Source organism: Anarhichas minor, unplaced genomic scaffold, assembly GCF_050575085.1.
Source record: "Anarhichas minor isolate MPS153535 unplaced genomic scaffold, ASM5057508v1 ptg000028l, whole genome shotgun sequence".
Classification (NCBI taxonomy): Eukaryota; Metazoa; Chordata; class Actinopteri; order Perciformes; family Anarhichadidae; genus Anarhichas; species Anarhichas minor.
In genome coordinates, this window is record NW_027466474.1 from 823,939 (window position 1) to 837,200 (window position 13,262).

The following is a 13,262-nucleotide window of genomic DNA, read 5'->3' on the forward strand; positions in this document are numbered from 1 at the left end:
GGGGGGTAAATCGGTGCAGAATCGCAACCAGGGGGGAGGAGGAGAGAAGGGTGAAATAATCCAGTGGCGAGTCGCTCAGGAGAGCGTCGTGGTGAAGGGGAGGGAGTTGGATACCCAGCATGCAGGCAGCATGGAACGGGTGAGGGAGCAGCGGCCTTTCTGCTCGCTGTCCAAGAGCCAGAGAGACCGAGAGAGATACTGCGAGAGAGACAAGGATCGGGAGCGTCGATACACTGCCTCCTCGGTTGACCGGGAGGAGGGAGCCTGCCGCGTACCCACTCAGCAATCCTACAGCTCCAGCGAAACGCTCCAGGCCTTTGACCATGACCCTTCACGGAGGCTGTTTGGAGGCAGAGTCAAGGAGATGGTGCACAAGGAGAGCGCCGAGTACAGCAGGCCAGGTTAGCCACAGCAAATGTTTACTCTGATTCATTTTGTTTTTTTCCAATGTTTTCAGGATGAATTTCCATAATATGAGCTGAAAGGTTTTGCAGTTATTGAGTTAAAATGTCTGTATTGATTTAGGAACTTACTGTTTTATCTCTCGAAAGAGTTTCTTAGACTTATGATATGATACACAACAAATTTAAATATGAAAAACAAAATCCTCGTATCCATGCTCATTTACTGATGTTGAACAGTGTTGGGTAGAAGCATCATTAAGTAATTCATTAGTGAAATGAACTATGATGCAGGGGCTTTGTCGTTACCAGGCAGTGCTCAACACCATTTAGTTTCATCTTCACAAACATGCAGTGAAATCTCACATGGTGTGGGATACAGCTACTACGATGCTCATACCCTGCTGGACCACATTACAATAATAAGGGAGAATGCTCAGTGAATAACCCTGTCCTTTAATTGGCTGTTCTGAAACTGCTCTAATTTCTGTAATCAAAAAAGTTTGAGCAGTTTATTCTATTTTATGGCACTCCTTTGGCTCATAAGATTGCAATTAGAAAACCTCCTTCTACATTTTCTCGGTGCTAATTGGTGCCGATTTCAGAATTAACGGGATGATGATGAAGTTTTGGGAGGAATGCTATTGTTCCTCATTTCTTTTTCAAATCTGGGCATTTAATGCCAACGACTGTTAATACATCACAGTGAATGTAAGATTGTGTGTGTGTGTGTGTGTGTGTGTGTGTGTGTGTGTGTGTGTGTGTGTGTGTGTGTGTGTGTGTGTGTGTGTGTGTGTGTGTGTGTGTGTGTGTGTGTGTGTGTGTGTGTGTGTGTGAGAGAGAGATGGTGTATGAAAGTGTTGTTATCTAATGATCATTTTAAATGTGCTGGATTTTAATGTGAAGAAATCAGTTTTCTGTAACATTTTCAGAAGGGGGGTATTTGGCACCATTTCCAACAGGACAAAATACATTACAAAGGGACATAACGAGGGAAAATACAAAATCACCTCACATATGACATGAAAAACATAAAATATGTAAACATATGTTATGTTGTGCTATGTTATGTTGTTATGTGTTATGTTGTTATTTGTTTTAACAATGTTGACACGTCTGACCTGGAAATTCAAAAAATCATTATTGATAAAGTAACTATTTTGTTGTGGAAGTGAATAAATGTAGATGAGCTCATTTATATCTAAAATACATCTGAATAAAAAAATGTAGGAACTATATTATATTTACTAAAATAATTTCAATTACAGGTTGATCACATGATTAATCATTTTTGGGGTGTCGGTGCCGTACTGACCAGATGGCAGAAAAAATATTAACACGTAGATGATTAGATGTAGGATTAAATGATATGAAATGAGTCAAACATTGAGTATATTTTCTAGTCAGTTCTGGAGCTTCCTAATGAGGTCGACATGAGGTGTTTTTGTTTATTGACAATATTTCTGCCTCTTACATTGTATTAATTTATTTTTGCTCAGATGCGGCTATTTTATTTCCAGTCAACACCAGAGCCTCGATTCATTCCAAATGATTAGACCAAAATATTTATGGTAGTGAGTTATTGTGAAAAAAATGTGTCCATCTACACATTTTCATACGTGTCGATGAACACAAGAAGCTTGGGTTCTGGTGATTTGTTTTGGGTTTTAAATGTCTGAGCAAAGTAGGTCATCTTAAAAAGCTCACCTACTTCCAGAATCGAGTTTGAGCTGCACTGGGATTCACAGTAAGTCAAAGAAAATGCTTTTGAGCATCTTGATAAGTTGATGAGTGTGGGAGGACGTTGTTAAGCCTTAATTCAACAATTACCTGCTCCTCTTCCATCATGTTCTTAGGTTTCTTTCTTTTTTTTAGGTAGCCCTGCTCTTGGCCATTAACCGTGTTGTGGATTGGCTTGTTAACTTTACAACCTCTTGTCATTCACAGGGCAGACGTTTTCGCTGAGGCAACTCGGGATCTGTGAGCCCTCGGCTCGCAGGGGCTTGGCGCTCTGCCCTGAGACGGGCCTCTCCCACCCGCTCAGCAGCTACTCCAGAGGCCCGGTCGCTACAGAAAACCATGAACCTGTATCACCGGAACGTACCATGACTCTCTGGGGAACGGGGGCAAACTCAGGGCAGGATTCATGCCTCTCCAGCCGCTCCAACTCTGCGCTCACGCTCACTGACACGGAAATGGACAATAAATCGGACAATGAGATGGGTGAGTAGGTCACACTTTTCCGTCTTTTTGTCTTGTTCGCGGATCATGCTTCCAAACGCTTTGCAAAGGGGAGGAATCTGTATGTAAAAAAAAAAAAAAAAAAAAAAGGCAGCAGTTACGGCCGGCGCTGGAGACAAGGCCCTGATTGGTGGAGGCAAGTGGAAGCGCGATTGGTGGGGCCGGTATCTGGAGAGGCATTTGCAGCTGCCTTTTCTTCGGATCAAAGGCGTGATTCCTAGCTGCATGCAGGAAAAGAATGTGGCCTTCCGATTGAGTAGTTCGTAGTCACCTGGTCCTGCTCCACAGGAAGCAAAGGAGTTTGATGAAGTTTCCCCATGGGCTAGCGTATAATCAAAGATAGCTTTGTGTGCCTCACTCTGAGGTTTTGCTTAGAAATTCTGCAGTGGTTGACTGGGCACGCACAATGGCTGATTAAATGGCTACCACGGTTTGAAGTGCAAATGTGATCATGCTGGAAACCTGAGACAGTGGATTGAGGGTCTGTGTTTGAAGAGGGCAAATCTTTGCTGCATCAATTGCACACAAGGTAGCTGCATATTGTTGCGAAATGTAGACTTTATAAACCATGTTCTTGTTTGTTTTGTTACCCTTACTCCCTGAAAGGATAGTTAGCAGTTTGGAACGGCCTTTATGTCTTTTGTAATATACTTTAACAAGGCATTTAGTGCTGGTTTCACAACAGTATTTCTTCATCCGGGCTTCCATGCTTTGAGTCAGTAATGTGTTCCCCCTGTCTTTTAAATTCATCCTTAGAGCTTCATATGTTTTAGTGTACAGCTTTAAGATTTCTTCTCTGGTGTTGAGTGCAGCTGACATTGTTCATCATTCCTCATCATCAAAGTGCGAGCCATCACCATTAAAACACACTGAATGTAAAGCTCTAATTATTTTTAAGAAAGCCATGATTTGAAAGAGTGGCAGGCAGTTAAAATAATTAGGGTTGATTACACTGGCGAGAACATTAAATAGAGGGTAAAAAGGGAAATGTCTTGTATTCGTGTGCTATCAATTTTTATTCGGAAAGCATTGGCTTCGGTCTGACATTTGAGACAAGTCATTTTCTTAATGGCGGTATTCATCACAGTGAGCTTGTCTCTGAGTAAGTCTTTTTCAAAATGCCTTCCCTACCCAAACCCATGTGTTTGTCCTAGTGTCTGGCCTTTGCTGTTAGCCCAGTGCACTGTATACGTTTAGGATTCACTAGAAAGCTCACCCCAACCACAGAGGTGCCGGTAAACACCCCGCCTAACCTCCTCAGCACTGGACTCCAGTCAGATGTGTTGCTGTATAGGCCAAGCAGGAAAACATATCGCCAGTCGGTGCTCCGTTCTCCAGGACAACGCAGAGTCCAGCTTCAATAGCTTCTCAATTGAGCTTCAATTGCACCTGCCCCCCACCACTTATATTGCATGAGCACGCACACACACACACACACACACACACACACACACACACACACCACCCTACCGCCGTCTGGCATACCTCCTCTGGAGTTTCTTTTGGAAACGTCACATGAAGCTGCTGCTGATTGGCTCCAGTTAGTACAAGGTCCCACTGAGACTTTATCTAACTCGCTTTTTGCCTCAATTAGTTTCATAAAAGGTAAAATAAACAATACCTGCTGGATCTGTATCCCAGGTGCCATTCCTTTTTTATCTTACAAAATCAAAAACATCTAAGAAAACTCATTTATTCATGTAAGAGTGTGTTTGCTCTTTGTTCTTTTAACCGCATGTCATTTTAATATGCTACAAATGTACAGTAGGAAGAACAATATGAGTCACGGTGTAATTAAAAATTCTACCTCCCTTTCTTTTTTCTAAAACTATTTTTGGAGCCCTTTTCGTCGTCTAGATTTTGAGCTGGAGCGAAGGAAAATCTGTCCCGCTGTTCCACCTCTATAGATCTCGGTCTCTTTTTTTTGTTTTTTTTTGTCAGGAGGCATTGCACTTTTGACTTTCACAATTTAATGAAGCAGCTATAGGAGAAATGACCCATCCAAAGGTTTCCATCAACTGAATATGCATGCAGAAGCTCCGACAAGGGGCCGTTCAGCCCCACTTATTCATAAATGAACTCAATATTTCATTCTAATTCGCTCTGTTCAACAGAGTGTTCGACACAGACAAGTACCAAAGGCTCGGCGCATTCGTAGAGCGCGGCATCTGCAAGTCTTAACCTTCGTGATTCAAGAATAGGAGGTCCACCTTTTTTTAAGAATGAAACGAGAGTGGGCATCTTGTCGAGTGCAGCCACAGACACGGGATGAGAGGGGTTGTTTTCTAAAGTGATTCATTGGTGAGCATATCTTTCAGTTCCTCAGGAGTAAAGAGGACCCAGCCAGTCAAAGAGATGAGAGTAGAGTTCTGTGTAGTCAAGGATTTATAAGGTCGTGTGTCAACACTTAAAAAATGTTTGATGTTGACATTTATTACTTCTCTTGTACAAGATAATTGGCTTTAAAAAAAAGGAAAGTATTATTATTGAAGAAATTAGATAAATATATATATATAAATGTTTATATAAATATATATATATATATAAATAAATATAGATATATATTATTGGATAAAAAAAATGTATGAAGGAGGAAAAAAAAGAGAAAGAATCTGTTAAGCAGCTTTCATTGATTTTACACTTAAGATAATCCCCTGCCAGTGATAGAATCCCATGAAAACAAAATTGATTGATTAAAGTGTCCGTTTTATGGGTTTTCTAGTTGTAAGAACGTCCATTTGATTCTCAGCAGTCTTTTGTATATCTCAGTAGATGAGACCGTCCCATTTACATTTATAGTCTTTACTCCATGAACGCTACGCAGCTCAGCTTTGACCAAAGAAACAAAAGAGTGCCTTCATTTCTCTGTGCCTTAAAATATATATATATATATATATATATATATATATATATATATATATGTATTTGTAATGTATGTCCAATATATAAAAACACATAAAACATAAATATGGAAATTCATATAATTTTTGTAAAATATTATCTAAAACTATTTAAAATAACTCATCATTTATTTTGAATATATCCATACTTGTGTTGATAGACTACATCAATATAAAAAAACTTTCTCTTCATGCAGAATTATTTAATTCCTCACTTTCCTATAACTGACAGCTTGCCATACACAAACAAACACCCACACTTGTGTGTGTGTGTGTGTGTGTGTGTGTGTGTGTGTGTGTGTGTGTGTGTGTGTGTGTGTGTGTGTGTGTGCATGCATATATGTGTATATATATATACGCACACACACACATATGCTCGGTTACTATGGCGCTGTGACGTGTACCAGCTGTATAGTGCTGAAACTTCATGTCAGCGGCACCCTGATTTAAAAAAAGAAATGTTTGCACTCGGCAGTTGAAGTGAGAGAAAATGGAGCTTTGAACTGCTTACTGCAAGTTTTTTGTAGCATGTTAATTGCAGAAGATTAGGAGACAACAAAGTCATCCAACTAAAGCCCCATCCCCAGTATAATACGGTAACTTCATGTCATTTATTAATTTAATCTGCATTGTGGGAAATGCATTTATATGGAGTTGTACAATTTATTGAAATCCCTGGTGCCCCAGTTATTTTTGTAAGATCGTTTTCTAAATGACTTGTAACCTTTTATAATGGATTCAATGTGTTTGAAATATTCCTGTATTTTTATGACAGATTGGAGGATGGAAATAAGCTGCTTTTCAAACAGTAATTACAGAACTGGTTTCATAATGGTACTTTTATAATGGTCTTTACTGAAGCTGTATTTGTACCGGATAGGTTAGAATGTGGGTCACATGTTGTCCTTGCGTGCTTCAGTCCCACGGAGGCAAGCAGCTGTCAGACAAATGTGGAATTTGTTGAAATGTCTTGGAAAACAAATAACGGAACTAACCATGTACTCTTGTTCTTCTTGTAAAATTGAATTTGTCATTGCTCTGTAATAGATGGAATGCAATTTTCTCAACCCACCCAGTTCTGCAGAGCATCCCTGACAAACACTGTGTTAGCCCATACTGTGCTCGGTCTCATCACTTGCGGGGGCCAGACTGCAGGACATGTTATTACGATTAGGAATTACTCTGCAGTTGTCAATTACGAGGGCCACTATTTACCATCCTCAAGAGAAGAAGGCTCATTTCACTTCATCACACAGCCTAATTGAGTGTTTGTATTACCATGCAATACGGAAATAGTCAGGAAGCCGCTTTATACTCTATGAATATCAATGGGAGAACCGGATTAGCATGTTGGTCCAAATGTGTTGTTCATAATTACATGTATTACTGGCGTCTCCTCAGCAACCATGAATGTTTTTTTCAAACCCAGATCCGTCTTAAGTCTCCTGAGGTGAGTTACAATGACTGCTTGTAAAGTGGATATCGGCAAACTATAGCTTACTTCTTGCACTCATTGCAAGCAAGTAAAAAAACATTTAATGTAAACTTATTGTGAGCAAATCTTAAATGTGGGGAAGACAGAGAAGTTGACAAGTCCGGATACACTGTAGTCTCTTGGTCTTTTTTCTTCTTGTTTCATTTTGGGTAAAATAGACTTTCTCTCTTTTCCTGGAGCGTCGCCGGGTTGTTCGCACGTCGTCCCCAGACAAGCAGCAACCCACCGATCTGTTTGGTTTTCATGTCTTCTTCCTTTTACCATCTCCTTTCTCTCACCCATCTTGGGACACGAGAATATTTGTTACTATCTATTGTCATGGTGCTGTGGCTTTGACCTATGCGCTCCTCAGTATTGGATGTCTGCAATCCAAAAAATTGCAAGTCAAGGTGGTCGTTCCGTTTTGGACTCATCTGAATGTAGAGAACGTCTGTTCTGCTTGTTGTCGTACTCTGAGTCTTATGTCACGCTTGCTTGTCTTTCCTCTAAATAGTGGGGTTTGAAAGATGTTTTTTTTTCCCCATTTGTTTCCGACGTGTCCTTCAGCAATTCACTGAGCAGAAAACTGCTGGATTGCAAAAATCTATGAATCAAGTTGCACCTAAACAAAAAACAGTGTTGGAAATTATTATTGTGCCTCCACAAGCCAAAGTGTTTTTTTTGACCAGCTGCTATTTTGTAATCTCACTTTTGTGTTGAACTGACTTTGGTGTAATTTTTGTGTTGCTTTGAAAGAAACAGAACAAAACAGCTAAGACACATTTTTATCTCAACTATACACTACAGATGTTGTACGAAGGGCAGTGTGAAATGTATTTGTTGGTTATTTTGTATTTTTTTAACAGCAGACACTGTATGTTTCCAAGACAAATTTCATTCAGCACAATAAAGTCTATCTTATCTTATTTTCTCCCATAAAAAGTATTAATTTAATATTTATTCACATACAATTATCAATTTGTTTTATTCCCTGTCTCGTCACACTTCACAAACACACACTCTCTATCTTACTTCCTTCCTACCTTACTCTGGTTGGTCAAGAGGAGATGTAGCTCACTTTTAGCAGACAACATTAGCTGCAGTATTGTAGTAATAGTAAAGCCAAAGTGAAACTAATAGCTCAACACCACATTCATGTTCTCTCACTTCTCTCCTGTCTCACGCACACACACACACACACACACACACACACACACACACACACATGCCCGTATCTCACTTTGCTTCTCACACTGTATCTCTCTAAAAATCAAGCAAAAGTGCAGGCAATAACACGCACATGTGTGTGTGCGCGCGCGGGACGTCACGCTGACGAAGGTGACACGCCATCTGTCAAACTCCGGTCTCAGATCTGCGCTTTGTATTGTGACAGTGGAATCAGCCTATTGATCGTAGCAGGCAGAAATCCTCCCTCGCCACTTTCATAATTCAATATGGCACAAGCCGACGACCACAAAAAGAATAAATAACAGAGAGTTGTTTTTTTTTTTCTCTTTTCTGGTCAAAAGGGCTGACCATCTGATGTGTTTTGAAGAACACTCCAAGACTGGCAGAGAAAAACAGTTTCATCATTTGTTAATGGGAGCTGGGAAGGTGTCTGAGCTTCATCTCGTGCCTCGTCAAATGAGGAGGCGCGCTTTGATTGCCATCATTTATTGTCATCACTTCCCCGCTTGCTTCCGCTGTCACCGGTTAAGTGCTCACATTGTTAGTGCTCAGGGTGACAGGGGATGCGGGATCCGGGATGTGGCGGTGATGTGCCGAGGTGCCGTTGCAGGTGTCGTGCTCATCAGTGTTGCGAACAGTGTTCTGGTTTTCTATTTTGGATTAGTCTGTGAAAGCCTGGAGCGGGTCGTCGCCCTCTTTCTGTGCAGAGCAAAGGTCGCTGACATTTGAACCTTCATCAAAGCAAATGACAAACTGACCACCGATATCGGATTTTCGATTTATCCTTTTTGCTGCTCAGCACCACGTGATACATCGCATGTGTTGGATGCCCTTTTGTCTTTTTATGCGGAGTATATCTGCGTGTGTAGACACTTTTCCTCATCCTGTGAACACATTAACAGAGCAGGAACACATGGCGGAAAAAGTTTCAACTCACACCACAAGTACCACCTACAGAGTGGATGATCTGATTAGACTTCGGAGTGTCTGGCCGAATAAATTAGCATATTAATAAGGGAAAACAGATTTTCTTGAAACTACTATCTTTTATATGGTAAAGATAGAGTTCATTCATATATTAACCATGTGAAGACTAATTGCATTAATTATCTTCAATAATTCGCTAATTTATGTGATGATAATTATGGCTAGTTTTAATGCAGAATTTGGATATTGTGCTACATTAACATTACCAATACATGTATTGCATTTTCAGTCTCAATTTGGATTCAAAATAAGGATGCTTTTTCGGCAAATGCTAATTTGCAATTGAGCTGAACTGAGCTTTTTCAATATGATCGATCATTTAGTTTTGAATTCATCACAACTTCTCAGAGCCCAACTGTCTCACCTTGTCCGACCAACAGTCCAAACACCCAAAGATATTCAATTGACAATGATAAAAATAAGAAAATTAAAAAAGCAGCACATTCTCACATTTGGGAAGCTGGAACCAACAATATTTGTGCCTTTTTGCATCATAAATGACTCAAATGATTAAAACCATTATCATTACCGTTGGCAATTCATTTCCTGTACTCTCAATAACGGATTAATCAACTGATTGTTTCATATTTTTATCCAAAAGTTGACTCTCAACCAACTATGCTGTGCCTATAAGTCCAGTTCCAAGTGGAGCACTTGTGTGTTAATGAGTTTTTGGGTTAACCTGTCAAGGTAAGTGTGACATTAGTCTCGCACAGCCAGACCATATCTACACTCTTCCAGCGCTAGAGAAAGGGGAAAAAAAACGCTTTTGATTGTTTCTATAATTTTAAACCAATTACAATCCTCCTTTCCGGCGCTAAACCCAGGATGCAGCGACGGTGCTTTTTCAAAATAATATCTGTAGATAGCAGAAGGGGAGGAAACCTCAGTCAGAAACAGGGGCCAATGGCAGGCCTTTACACACAGTCCACATCCGGGGAGTCAGACTGGTGTTACTGCAGAGATGCAGCTGCGCTGTAAAACAGCCATTTACTGTGTCCAACATCTATTTCCTGTCACCTAATCTTTAAGTATGAACATTTTCCTCTCTTCCATCTTGAGACCCACCCAGTTCTGCAGAGCATCCCTGACAAACACTGTGTTAGCCCATACTGTGCTCGGTCTCATCACTTGCGGGGGCCAGACTGCAGGACATGTTATTACGATTAGGAATTACTCTGCAGTTGTCAATTACGAGGGCCACTATTTACCATCCTCAAGAGAAGAAGGCTCATTTCACTTCATCACACAGCCTAATTGAGTGTTTGTATTACCATGCAATACGGAAATAGTCAGGAAGCCGCTTTATACTCTATGAATATCAATGGGAGAACCGGATTAGCATGTTGGTCCAAATGTGTTGTTCATAATTACATGTATTACTGGCGTCTCCTCAGCAACCATGAATGTTTTTTTCAAACCCAGATCCGTCTTAAGTCTCCTGAGGTGAGTTACAATGACTGCTTGTAAAGTGGATATCGGCAAACTATAGCTTACTTCTTGCACTCATTGCAAGCAAGTAAAAAAACATTTAATGTAAACTTATTGTGAGCAAATCTTAAATGTGGGGAAGACAGAGAAGTTGACAAGTCCGGATACACTGTAGTCTCTTGGTCTTTTTTCTTCTTGTTTCATTTTGGGTAAAATAGACTTTCTCTCTTTTCCTGGAGCGTCGCCGGGTTGTTCGCACGTCGTCCCCAGACAAGCAGCAACCCACCGATCTGTTTGGTTTTCATGTCTTCTTCCTTTTACCATCTCCTTTCTCTCACCCATCTTGGGACACGAGAATATTTGTTACTATCTATTGTCATGGTGCTGTGGCTTTGACCTATGCGCTCCTCAGTATTGGATGTCTGCAATCCAAAAAATTGCAAGTCAAGGTGGTCGTTCCGTTTTGGACTCATCTGAATGTAGAGAACGTCTGTTCTGCTTGTTGTCGTACTCTGAGTCTTATGTCACGCTTGCTTGTCTTTCCTCTAAATAGTGGGGTTTGAAAGATGTTTTTTTTTCCCCATTTGTTTCCGACGTGTCCTTCAGCAATTCACTGAGCAGAAAACTGCTGGATTGCAAAAATCTATGAATCAAGTTGCACCTAAACAAAAAACAGTGTTGGAAATTATTATTGTGCCTCCACAAGCCAAAGTGTTTTTTTTGACCAGCTGCTATTTTGTAATCTCACTTTTGTGTTGAACTGACTTTGGTGTAATTTTTGTGTTGCTTTGAAAGAAACAGAACAAAACAGCTAAGACACATTTTTATCTCAACTATACACTACAGATGTTGTACGAAGGGCAGTGTGAAATGTATTTGTTGGTTATTTTGTATTTTTTTAACAGCAGACACTGTATGTTTCCAAGACAAATTTCATTCAGCACAATAAAGTCTATCTTATCTTATTTTCTCCCATAAAAAGTATTAATTTAATATTTATTCACATACAATTATCAATTTGTTTTATTCCCTGTCTCGTCACACTTCACAAACACACACTCTCTATCTTACTTCCTTCCTACCTTACTCTGGTTGGTCAAGAGGAGATGTAGCTCACTTTTAGCAGACAACATTAGCTGCAGTATTGTAGTAATAGTAAAGCCAAAGTGAAACTAATAGCTCAACACCACATTAGTGACCAAATATAATGATGAAAATACGGGCAAAAAGGTATTATCTTAATTGTGTTGATCTGCTCCAGTTTCCTTTTTGACACACAATTAAAAGCACACTTTAACTACAAATTATACCGCTGGATCTTTTCATCTGCAGTGGAAGTGTGTTGGAGTCTTTTGTACGCGCACGAATAAATGTTTCATTAAAAGGCCTCGACATCAACCAGGATTTCAGGGTGTTTTCGTCATGCGAGTGTTTCATCTAGCTCAAACAATACCACCAATCAAAGGGTTTCCATCTCAATTTAGTTTTCCTGTATCAAATACTCTCTAATGTTTGCCTGAGTTAATAAGGTGAAAGATGTTGGTGGAGACTTCTACACAGAATGACATAGAAGTGTGTTCTCTTTAGGGTTGGGAACCAGATCTCAAATTCAAATTAGAACAGAATCCAAAATCCCGAGAATTGGGGACCCGTAATAAAAATTATAAAAAAGAAGAAAATGATTTCTGTTCTGCTTGTCGGTTGCTAAACAACCACACATTGTTGCTGTTTCTGGACTGGATGATGCTGCTCAAAGTGATACATTTAGTCTAGAAATAGAAAGATTAAAAAGAGTTTAAAACACACAAGTCTAGATTAAACCGGGTTCAAGCTCACTGCAGTGTCCCCTGCGCTATGTGGTCATCATCACATATTGTGAGTAAGTCGCAAAGGGCGCTTTAATATATAAATTAATTAAATAGACGGGCGATTCGTTTTTAAGTGCTTTAAAAGCAGGAGATCTTAGAAATCTTAATTTGCATGAATGTATAAATGCCTTTGTGGAGGCTGTGTTACGGTGCCTAACACGAGTGTAAACAAAGCTTCACACTTAAGACCCTGGACTGTGAGCCAGACATGGGCAGAGCAAAGCAAAGTCAGTGATGGTCGCTCGTAAAGGCATGTCGAGAACATTCTTAAAATTTTATTATTATTATTTTTATTTTTATTTTACTTGACCAGGGCCAGTCTTATCAAGGGGGCAGTTGTAACATCTCAAATTGCACCAATCAGACAACAAATAAAAAAAGAACAAACAGATTCTTATTGAATCATATCATTTAACAACAGCAAGCAAATTAAAATGTATAAAATACATTTTGTAAAGGTTTTTATAAAAGAAAATCAGAATAATTAAAAACCAAATGATGCCCAACCCTAGATCTCTTACCGTCCAGCCACCATAGTCCAGATGAAAGAATAGAAAACCCTCTAGAGTTGTTGATATGCTCACCTGAGTCGCCGTAGATTATTAGGAAGCACTCAGACTAATGAATTTAGCGAGTGCTTGTCAACATTGTTTTTACCCCGGAGCTCTCCTCTCAGGCTTAATGCAGGCTGCCTACCCTGTTGGTGGAGGCTGTCGGGGTTGGATGCAGCCTTGGAAAGACTTGTAGACATAACCCAGGGCTGGAAAAGTAC

General features: G+C 40.0%; 1 protein-coding gene across 5 annotated transcripts in view; it reads left to right on the forward strand.

Moving 5' to 3' along the window:
• The first annotated feature begins 349 nt into the window (after window positions 1-349).
• Window positions 350-13,262, forward strand: part of LOC142962918 (teneurin-3) — a 121,525-nt gene continuing 108,612 nt past the window's right edge. For 3 of the 5 annotated variants that reach the window (XM_076103601.1, XM_076103602.1, XM_076103603.1), the window contains exons 1-2: window positions 350-401; window positions 2,349-2,624. In XM_076103601.1, the coding sequence (XP_075959716.1) occupies window positions 365-401; window positions 2,349-2,624 (313 nt within the window). In that variant the 5' untranslated portion in view covers window positions 350-364. The remainder of the gene's footprint in view (window positions 402-2,348; window positions 2,625-13,262) is intronic. The other 2 variants (XM_076103604.1, XM_076103605.1) reach the window with 1 other exon arrangement.